This window comes from Plasmodium cynomolgi, chromosome 13 (assembly GCF_000321355.1).
Source record: "Plasmodium cynomolgi strain B DNA, chromosome 13, whole genome shotgun sequence".
In the NCBI taxonomy this organism is placed as follows: Eukaryota; Apicomplexa; class Aconoidasida; order Haemosporida; family Plasmodiidae; genus Plasmodium; species Plasmodium cynomolgi.
This window is the reverse complement of record NC_020406.1, coordinates 927,250-937,518: the sequence shown is the minus strand read 5'-3', so window position 1 is coordinate 937,518 and position 10,269 is coordinate 927,250. Positions and strand designations below refer to the sequence as shown.

The following is a 10,269-nucleotide window of genomic DNA, read 5'->3' as shown; positions in this document are numbered from 1 at the left end:
AAAAAAAAAAAAAAAAGGGTCACATCATCATGCATTTGTTTTTCATTTTGGAAGAGAGACTTCCCATCTGCAAGTCGTTAACTTCCTTCGAGCAGGTTATAATTTTTCCAATTTTTAGAGGTTCCCAAAAATTCTTCTGTGCGTACTTGGAATGGAAAGAATAATCCACAGAGACATCATCACCTCCTTTTTTTAAAATGCAATTAATCCCACCTGGGTGATGGCCGAGAATCGTTGTCACGTCGTATACGTACCCATTGGCCACCACCCAGCAGTCATTCACATCGCAGTGTCTTCTGACTTCACATTTGGTAAAACACTGTTTATACTTGGTGTAATTATAGTATTTCATTTTTTTTTCTTCCCTTTCGCATTCCGAGTAGGTGAGACTTTTGCTCCTCCTGATGGCGTCCTTTAGCGTGTCGTACTGGTCTCTCCTTTGGGGCGTTTCCTTTTCGTCGCGCTCGCCGTTGGGGTTGCTCTGTTCTGCCTGCGCGGGGTGTGCCGCGTTAGGGGGGTTCCTCGCGTTCGGGGGGTCCACCGCGTCTGTCGCGTCTACCGCTTCCCCCCCATCTATCGCCTTTCCCGCTTCTCCCACTTCGCGCCGCCCTCTGCTCTCCCCATCCGGGAGACTCCCCGACAGTATCTCTGCCCTCGCCTTCATATTCAACTTCAGCACGAGTTTAATTTCTTTTTGACAAATTCTCAAGTTGTGCTTTTTATATTTCTTGTACTTAGCGTACAGATTCTTCCTCTTTATTTTGCACCTTGCGCACAGGATGGAGAAACACACATCTTCGCAAAAGTTGCAAGCATTGCAGTTTTTGTCACCATTTTCGTTTCCTTTGTGTGGATCATCTGATCGATCCCCAGTTGATCCATTCGAGGGTGTTTGACCTACTAGTGGAGGTTCACTTGAGGGGGGAAACCCTTCCTGTTGGGGCTTCTCCACCTGTTCACTTTCTTCCGGGTCGACCAACTGTCTCACCTTCCTTTCTTGCTTCCGCTCCATATCTCCCATTCCGTGTAGTCTCACTGGAGAGCCTGCCCCGCGGACGTTTTCGCTGTCTGCTTCTTCCTGTTCAGCGTCCTCCATTTTTGCGCGCGGGTTGGTTTGGCAACTCTCGGCCTTCGCTTGGCCTGGGCCACTTGGCGAATCGGCTGGACCTCCTACCCTACCGCTCTCCCTCCAGTAACGCCACAGCAAAGCCGCCCACCGGTGTCTGCGTGTGGGTGTTTCCGCAAATCTGCAGAGACCCCTTCTTGACTACAACAACCGATCAGGCGAATCCCCCCCACGTGTTTTTTCCCTTCTGTGAGGAAAACAGGGACATCCCCTTTTCTGCTTTGTTACTCGTGCGTGTAGATGTGCGCGCGTCCACATGGTTCTGCAGTTTGGTATAACTACGACGCAGTTATGCTGGTTCTATGTTTTTTTTTTTTTTTCCTTTTTCACGCGTCATACTTGCTTTTAACAGGGACACCTCCCATGGTGACTTGGACTGACCGTGGAGAAGTCACGCTAAAGGGTCGATAGCCAATTTGGAGCAGCTGTGAATGCCTTACGTTTTCTCGTTTCTCCCTGCGGGGTCATTTCTCCCTTAACGTTGCTCGCGTGGGGGAGTTCCACCGGATGAGCGGTCCACCTGGTGAGCGGTCCACCTGATGAGCGGCTCACCTGGAGAACCTCCCCTACTGCTAGCCCCTCAACTGTGCCTCGCCGCACAGTCGCATGTAGCACGCGCATTTACCCTCAATACTATCACCCGTTGCATTCACTACGCTGGGGAACAGCTGAAAGGAAACACGGTTTCAAGGAAATGCCAACCTGACATGGGGAGCTCTGTTTTCATTCAATGTTTCGTAAAACGCGAAAGTTACGATCGTTCACGCGACGTCCTCCGTTTGTTTGCTTTTCGTAACATAACGGGTTAGTGCAAAAATTGAGAAAAAAAAAAAAAAAAAAAAAAAAAAAAGAAAAAAGAAAGAGAGAAAAAGAAAAAATGAATAAATGCATGTATGTATGACAACTGATTGGCACAATACGGGAGGCGGAGGCAGGCTCCTTTTTCGTGGCGAGCTACATACAAGCTTATAAAAAGCGAGTGTGGGAGATTTCCCCCCCAGTTTACGGTGCGTAGCGTGTTTTGAAATTCTACGAAGTGTGAATATGAATGGGCGAACTTGCCAGGTTGAGTGTCAAGCTGAAGAGAGAGGTGTTCAACTGTGTTTATTCCTCCGCGTTGATGCATCATATGAAGGGAACACCCTCTCGGGGGGAGCCACGCGAAGGGTTTTTTGCATATGTTCCCGCTTACTCGAAAAGGAACGAAGAAGCGTGTTTGTGCTACGCTGCTTTTTAATGCGCTGCATGGGTGGTATGTCCCAGATAAGGGAAGCATCTCCTTCTAGCATAGACGTGCAAAGCGAGCGTATTTCTCGCGAGGCTATTCTGTTGTAACGCCTTTCCGCTTCATCGCTACGATAACGTGTAGGGAGCCGTAGAGAAGCGCACCTCCTTTTCTTCACAAGTGTGAGCGCGTGAGCGTGTGAGCGTGTGGACCGTGTGGACCGCTCGAACCGCGTGAACCGCACACAAGGCATGCTCCCTTTGCTCGCGCTTGCTCCGCTAGTCAGTCCTCCCACGTAGTAGAGCCCACTGAGCGACCATGGCGCAACCGTTGAAGAGGGCCAAGCTGAACAGCGAACAAGCACAAAACATCTACGCCCAAAGCGAAAACAACATGAGCGTTCATAACATATCGATGAATGCAACCCTGTGCTCCTCACTCAACCTAGACAACCTCTACAGGCATTTCGCTAACTGCATTTACAACCCTCGAGAATTTAAATGCATGAGAATTGATGTTCCAGTGAGTACTCGTAGTATAAAAAAATATGTCAGATTTGTAAATAAAAAAGGGGAGAGACAGAAAAGGAGCGAAGGAGTTGTTCTTTCCAGTGATGGAACGACTAATGTAGTTACACCTTCACCGGGGGTGGATACAACATCTCAGATTGTTGAAGCTCCCAAGGAAGGAGATGTCACCATTACCCAGGGGGATACTACTCCTGATGAGAAGAACGACTCGAATGAAAAAATTATCATTAACGTGTCTATTTTTGCAAATGGGAAAATTATTTGCACAGGAAATAATTCGATAGAGGCTTGTAAAATAGCCATGAAAAAAATTGAGAGGAAGTTGAAGCAGCTGAACTTTAAAAATATCAGCATAAAAAACGTCACGATCACAAACATATTGGCTGTCTACAACGTGGGCTTTTCCATCGTGCTGCCCCTCTTCGCGCAGTACTACAAAAGTGTGAGTGGGGGAGGGGGCCTTCGTGGGGGAGGAGTCCTTCGTGGAGAGGAGTCCCTCGTGGGAGAGGAGCCCTTCGTGGAGAGGAGTCCTCCTTGGGAGTGTTCCCATGATCCTACTTGCGCTTCCGTATCCGTTTTTTCGCTCCACACTCACGCTTCTCCCTCTGCTTTTCCTTCAGGTCGACTATGACCCCAATGTGTTTCCGGCGTGCAAGGTGAAAATCGCCCTCACGAGTGAGAGCGAGAGGGACACCTCCGAGGCGAGCGAGGTAGGCCATTCGCGTGCGGCTCCTCCGCCGACACGGTTTCTCCGCGTGGTCGCCAAAGCGATGAACCGCCCATCGCTAAACCGCTTCTTCCCTAAACCGCTAATCCGCTAACCCGCTTCTTCGCTAACCCGCTTCTTCGCTAACCCGCTTCACCGCTAACCCGCTTAACCGCTAACCCGCTAACCCGCTAACCCGCTTTACCACCTCGCGCAGCAAGCCGAAGGGAACTTCGCCTGGAGCACCGCCCGGAGCACTGCGGAAAGGAGCCGCAGCAAGGTGGACGTCGTCTCGGCAAGCATATTTTCCACCGGAAACATAACCCTCACGGGGGGAAAGAGCTACCAGAATCTCCAGAGGTGCATCGACATTCTGTATCCCTACCTGATTAAAAGTAAATCGCAGCACTGACAGGATGGAAAGGTGGACAATGGGGTCTGCACTGTGTGCAGAGTCTACTCGGTTGGTTGGGTGGGAGCGGCTGAGTGGAAGCGCTTTGGTGGAATCGGCTTGATGGAATCGGCTTGGTGGAAGCTGCTAAGTGGACGCGGCTTGGTGGAATCGGCTTGGTGGAATCGGCTTGGTGGACGCGGCTGGGTGGACGCGGCTTGGTGGAATCGGCTTGGTGGAATCGGCTTGGTGGACGCGGCTTGGTGGACGCGGCTTGGTGGACGCGGCTGGGTGGACGCGGCTGGGTGTCCCTTTCCCCCCCCCCTGCCTTATCAACGCAGGTGAGAGGCCCCTCGTTAGAGACGCGAGCTGGAGGAGTACCCACTGGAGGTATTAAAGTGGCGCGAGTCGGAGGTGCAGGAGGAAGGAGCCCGAGAGGAAGACTCAGAATCAGATTCAGAAGGAATAGAAAAAATTCTGTAATCAAAACTGTTAATGTATTTCAGATCTCTTAGTCGAATGGCTTTCTCCCTGTCATTATGGTAAGCGTTAATATTGTCGTCGTAAATATTAATGTACAGATCGAAGCAATCTGAGAAGCAGCTGTGGTGTGGGAGTTGACTAAGTGGTTGTCGCTGCTCCATATTTTCGGACAAGCAGGACTCAAGAAAGGCTTTCACATCTTCGTCGAAATTGAGGTAGTCGAATTTGTCGCCTGTGAAAGTATCTATGAGGGCTTCTTCGAATACCTTTCCGATCATGTAGGAGTAGGCTTTCTCTAGCTGCGTCCTGTCTTCCAGGAGGAAGCAGTTGGGCGGGGGGCTTCCTCCACCGTTTGGTACGCCATTTGTGCAGCCGCGTTTTCCGCCACTTCTTCCGCCGCTTCCTCCGCCGCTTCCTTCACCGCTAATCTCCGGCGGGAGGTAATGCCAAAGCGTTTTGCTGTACGTGCGCGTAGCGATCGTCTCGTCGACGCCGTCCAGGAGGAAGCGCACAGACTCGGCGGACAGCAACCCCAGCGGAATGCCACCATTCACCATCAAGCTGTCCTCCTTAACGAAGATGCGCGAACACTTAAGTATGATCAGCGTAGGGAGGTTTAAAAAACTCATGACGACTTTCATAATTTTTAGCATAATGCATTTGAGCTTAAAGACTCGGAGCTTCAAATCGATACCGGAAAGGAACTCGCTGTAAATAAATTCGTTCAATGGGGTCCCATTGATATACATCGTTTTTTCGATCAGTCTATCTGTGACCTCCACTGAGATGGGGACGTATAAGCATTCTATTTGCTTCTCCTTGACCTCTGCTTGGAAGTTGCGCAGCGCGGCGTTTATCTCCGCTTCGATGTGCCCTAGGTGGGGTGCCTCCCTCTCCCTACGTGGGTTGTTCTCGCGCGCGTCTGAAAGGGGGTCCGTAGGCTGCACATGCCGGGAATGGTCTCCCCCCTGCGTGCCCCCTAACTGATCCCCCCCCCCTGACGGATTTGCTTAAACTTGAGTACACAAAATAGTTCCATGTCCGTGCAATACACCTGCCACACGAAGGAGTGAGAGTGCACCCCCAAAAAATTCATAAATTTAACCCCCTTCTTGTAGGGAGGTAGCTTCTTCTTACACGACTCGATCATTTGCACCTTGTCCAAGTGCTTCTGCTCACATGTGATTTCTCCCATCTTTCTGTAGATATTTTTCTTTGTAAATTCATAGTAGAGGTCCTTCGTAAAGTAAACCAGTTTGTCCAAACGATTCAGGTGGTGGTAGTTTTCGATTTCATCCCAGTGGGTCTCTTGTAAAAAATTCATTTGCTGATAACGTATGAACTCCAATTTGGTGTTAAGGATGTACTGTAGCGTTCCGTTTTTCCTGCGCAGGGTTTGCGAGGGGGGGGGGCCCCCTTCGCTTCTCCACTCGCGTCTACATTCGCTTCTCCCGTCGGTTCTCCACCCGCTTCTCCCGTCGGTTCTCCACCCGCTTCTCCACCCGCTTCTCCACCCGCTTCTCCACTCGCTTCTCCCGTCGCTTCTCCACTCGCTTCTCCCCTCTCCCTCCACGGGAGGAACACCCGGTGGACGTCCCTTATGTCTCCCATACCAAGCACAAACTTGGCGTTGGAAAAAATCGAATTCTTATGCATCCTCCCCAGGAAGTAGTTATATTTATTCAGAAGAAGCTTCATACTCTCCAGTACCTCCAAAGACATATAAAACTGCTCATGCGAAACCTCCAAAATATGAAAAAAAAAGTAGTAATAATCGTATAAGGTCATTTCCTCGAAGGAACTCTCCACGATATTACAAATAGATACGTTTTCGAATTGGTCCACTAAATCGATGAAGGAGAATTTGTGATAAGTTAGGATGAGGTAGAGAAGCATATCCATGTGTGATGGTTTCATTATAAGGTAGTAGATCATTTGTAGATTTATTGCAGAGGTGCCTTCACATAGGTAATGCATCATGATGCTGAAGTAGTCATTGTTGCTCTTTAGCATGAGTTGGTTGTTCTTAACGACGAAGTAGAGGTACGACTCCTTTTGCTCCTTTATTCTGTTCACCAGCTCGGTGACGTCTTCGTCGTTGTTGACGTTTGCGGCGTTGGCTGCGTTTGCGGCGTTTGCGGCGTTTGCGGCGTTGGTGGCGTTTGCGGCGTTTGCGGCGTTGGTGGCGTTTGCGGCGTTGTTGACGTTTGCGGCGTTGGTGGCGTTTGCGGCGTTGCTGACGTTTGCGGCGTTGCTGACGTTTGCGGCGTTGCTGACGTTTGCGGCGTTGTTGACATTTGCGGCGTTGTTGAGGTCAGCGTCGTTGGTGACGTCCACCCCGTTGGTGACACCCGCGTCCTTGGTGCCCTCCACAGGAGCTTTCCCCGTTAGACACTGTCCCGCTGGAGACTCTCCCGTTTGTGATCCCCCCACCCTGTCGTACACAATTTGGATCCTTTTCTTCTCGTTCTTCCTCCTGTCGCCGCTGTTGTTAATGTTAAAAATGAACAGCTTCTTTTTCTCGACACCATTCTCGTCGATGATGGTAAGTGGCTTCTGCGGGATGGTCAAGGTATCTATTTTGAATTCGTCAAACTTCAGTTTCAGTTGGTCCAGGATTAGGTCTTTTTTTCGGCTATCAATTATTACTTTATTGTTAAATAGAATTTCTTCTTTCCCTTTTTCTGTCCTCCTTTTGCTATTTTTCTCGGGGTTCAAGCTTTGGGGCGGATTATGCTTCTTGCCTCCACTTTTTTTTTCTTCCCATTGCGGGTGCTTTGCGCGGTCCACATGGTCATAGTGACCCGTGCGGTCCTTACTGCTGCCTCCCCGCTGCTCATGTGGGTTCTCTGCACAGGGCGGGAGGTCCCCTTCATGCTCGCTTCTATTCTCCCTGAGGTAGATCTCCGTCGTTTGGCTATCTGCTCTGTTCTCTAGGCGACCACGATGGTGCTGATAAGGGTAATCACAGTGAGAGGGATCATCCTCGTCATCTTCGTCGTGCTGTATCAAGTCCTCTATGTCCTCCTTGTGGGAGAAGTTCACCACCTTGTCGATGAAGGTATACCCAAATGTAGACGTCTCACATACATTCGGAGACATTTCATCCTGCCCACCCCTTTTACTCTCACTTGTTTCACACAAAAACTCCTTCTTCCTTTCGATTATCTGATTGAACTTTGCTATTTTTTCCTTTATGATTGGGTCGTTAAAGGAGAATAAATTTGATATATTGTCTTTTTTTTTGTTCATATATTAGTTTTTTCAGGCAGGAGAAGTCTGGTAGTTTTTGCTGTCCTTTGCTGGCCCTTCGCTTTCCCCTCGTGTTTTTTTCGCTTCGTTTACCCCTCGTGTTCTTTTCGCTTCGTTTACCCCTCGTGTTCCTTTCGCTTCGTTTACCCCTTGTGTTTTTTTCGCTTCTCTTGTTGATTGCGTCCCCCGAGCCATTCGCGCCACGCAGGTGGCAACTCGCCTTCACGCTCTTCCCCTTCCTCGGCGCCATGGCAGGTTCTTACGTGGAGTGCTCCTGCGTGGCTAACTGAGCGCCCCCCTTAGTGAACTCCCCTGGGGGGACGCACCAGTGGTGACGTTCGGCGCCGCTGATTCGCTAATTTGCACACCTGCGCAAGCACACAGCAGGGTGTGCGTTGATCCGTTAATATGCTAATGTGTTGCTACGTTGCTGCGTTGCTGCGTTGCTGCGCTAGTGTATTTTTTTTTTTTTTTTTTTTCACCCTTCTGATAGCTAGCCAACTGTGCCAACGAGGACAAAGGCTCACGCCCCACACATGAACACTTCGCAAGCTCCGCAGTGACAAAGAGTCCCCTTCTGCGTGTAAAAAAGAAAGAACAATTGCCAAGTTACTCCGTATGCCACTTAAAGAATCTCACTAGGGAAATACAAACCAGCTTGTCAAAAACACGATGCGGTGAAACAAAAAGTTGCACTACACTCCTTGAGTATCCTTTTTTTCGCGAAAATGACAAAAAAAAAAAAAAAAAAAAGTTGAGCACACATATAATAGCTGTAGGTACGTAATCCTCGTCGCTACGGCAGAAACAGCAAATGTGTTGTATACATGGGTGCGGATCGATCGCTACATCAGTTTCGCGTGGAACATCTTGTGAGGTCACCTCATGTGGTTACCCCACTTCAAAACCATGAAGAGGAAAATAGGGGGGAAAAACTTCCCCAGTGGGGCTTCCATTGCTCAAATGATACATAAAATTAAAAAAAAAAAAAAAAAAAAAAAAAATTAAATAATAAACACAAGGAAGGGGAAAACAAAGAGAGTTCAACTTGGTGCTAAGGTATCTCTCTATCGACACATCCCTCCTGTAGTTTATCTCTTCATTCCGTGTTGCGGATTATCCTTCTTGAAATGTTTAAAAACTCATGGTTTCCAAAAAAGGCTACAAGGTATGCAGTCGGATTGATGGCGCCAAATAAAATGAGGTGGACCACTGTTCGACAGCTCTCACGGGGGGTACCCTTCACACTGCGAGGGGGAAAACGGGGAAGGGAGAAACTTTCACTACAACCGCAGCGGGGAGGGGGGAGAGCACACACGTGTGCATACATAACTGTGTGTGCAGGAGCCAAGGAGAGATGTCATTTAAAAAGAACTTCCATCCTTCTCATTGCATACTTGAATTGGGAAAAGGGGACTTTCCTCTCTCGAGGAATTGCCAAGTGGCGGCGGGAGGGACCAAAAAAAAAAAGTAAAATAGTAATAGCAATAGCAATAGCAATAGCAACAGCAATAGTAACTGTGACTGTGATAGCCAAAATGGGGAACAAAAAAACAACCCATGGGGTGATATCCCAAATGGGGAGTGCCTCCTCCCTGAGTGACCTCCCCATAATAAGCACACACACACACACACACTCCCCCCCCTCTCCACTACCGCTGCTCATATGTCGACCAGGACAAACGCCTCCCAAAGGTCCTCCTTCAAGCAAATTCGCAGTTCATGTTTTGTAATAGCCTTTATCTCCGTGCCACATTCGTGCAAGTCAGGCGAAAAAACATCGCCATATGCATAGGCCTCGATGAAAAAGGACTTCTGATCGAAAACTAAAATGTCTACAGCTTTACAAATGATGTATTCACTGCCATACAAGAAATGGCATTCGGTTAAAAAGTTGTAGAGTAAGTCTTCCAGGGTTCCCCCTCTAGCTGTTATGTGCCTTAAGAGTTTTGGTTCCACTTTATTCAAGTTACACATGTAGTTAAACATGGATATGCATGCAGACTCGAAGCATTCCCTTAGGGTCTTTCCGTAACTGTGTAAAATGACATCGGCTGGATGGTCCAGGTATTCGTACTGGTACGTCTTTTCGATTCGGTCGTCCTTTATTTTTTTCTTTGCATAGGGCAGGGCCACGTTCTGCGCGCTCGCCTCGTCGCTGCCGTCGACATGCACGCTGCTCCCGCTTTTGCCGCCGTCATCAATTTCTTTCGCGCTGTCATCAATTTCTTCCGCGCTGTCATCAGTTTCTTCCGCGCTGTCAGCAATTTCTTTCGCGCTGTCGTACCCACTCTGCTCACCGTTATCCTCCGACTCCACCCCGTCACTACTAGCGCTGTCCCTGCCAACTCGTCGCCTCCCCCTCTGGGGCAAGGAAAGAATTTCTTTGCTGGGCGGTTGCTTCATATTGCTAGCGCGGTGTGCGTTCGCATGTAGAGGTATGCAACAAAGGGGTGTATTCTATGCGCGCAGGTAGATTCTCCAATGTGGGCAAAACTAAATCAGCTGTAAAAAGTGCAGCAACGTGGACAGCAATCCCGATCTCGTAAAGTTGAC

General features: G+C 49.1%; 4 protein-coding genes across 4 annotated transcripts; 1 reads left to right on the top strand and 3 right to left on the bottom strand.

The window, feature by feature from the left end:
• Positions 1 to 19: 19 nt before the first annotated feature.
• Positions 20 to 1,096, bottom strand: PCYB_133000 (heme/steroid binding domain containing protein; the record flags this gene model as incomplete). Its single annotated transcript, XM_004224325.1, has 1 exon — positions 20 to 1,096. The coding sequence occupies one exon, from the start codon at positions 1,094 to 1,096 to the stop codon at positions 20 to 22; it is 1,077 nt and encodes a 358-aa protein (XP_004224373.1).
• Positions 1,097 to 2,669: 1,573 nt separating this feature from the next.
• Positions 2,670 to 3,999, top strand: PCYB_132990 (transcription initiation TFIID-like; the record flags this gene model as incomplete). Its single annotated transcript, XM_004224324.1, has 3 exons — positions 2,670 to 3,323; positions 3,502 to 3,591; positions 3,805 to 3,999. 3 exons carry the CDS (start codon positions 2,670 to 2,672, stop codon positions 3,997 to 3,999), a joined length of 939 nt encoding a protein of 312 aa, XP_004224372.1.
• A 335-nt stretch (positions 4,000 to 4,334) lies between these two features.
• Positions 4,335 to 7,713, bottom strand: PCYB_132980 (hypothetical protein; the record flags this gene model as incomplete). The annotated part of the gene is made up of 3 exons (XM_004224323.1): positions 4,335 to 5,383; positions 5,464 to 5,846; positions 6,035 to 7,713. 3 exons carry the CDS (start codon positions 7,711 to 7,713, stop codon positions 4,335 to 4,337), a joined length of 3,111 nt encoding a protein of 1,036 aa, XP_004224371.1.
• A 1,099-nt stretch (positions 7,714 to 8,812) lies between these two features.
• Positions 8,813 to 10,119, bottom strand: PCYB_132970 (hypothetical protein; the record flags this gene model as incomplete). The annotated part of the gene is made up of 2 exons (XM_004224322.1): positions 8,813 to 8,960; positions 9,398 to 10,119. 2 exons carry the CDS (start codon positions 10,117 to 10,119, stop codon positions 8,813 to 8,815), a joined length of 870 nt encoding a protein of 289 aa, XP_004224370.1.
• Between the last annotated feature and the right edge of the window lie 150 nt (positions 10,120 to 10,269).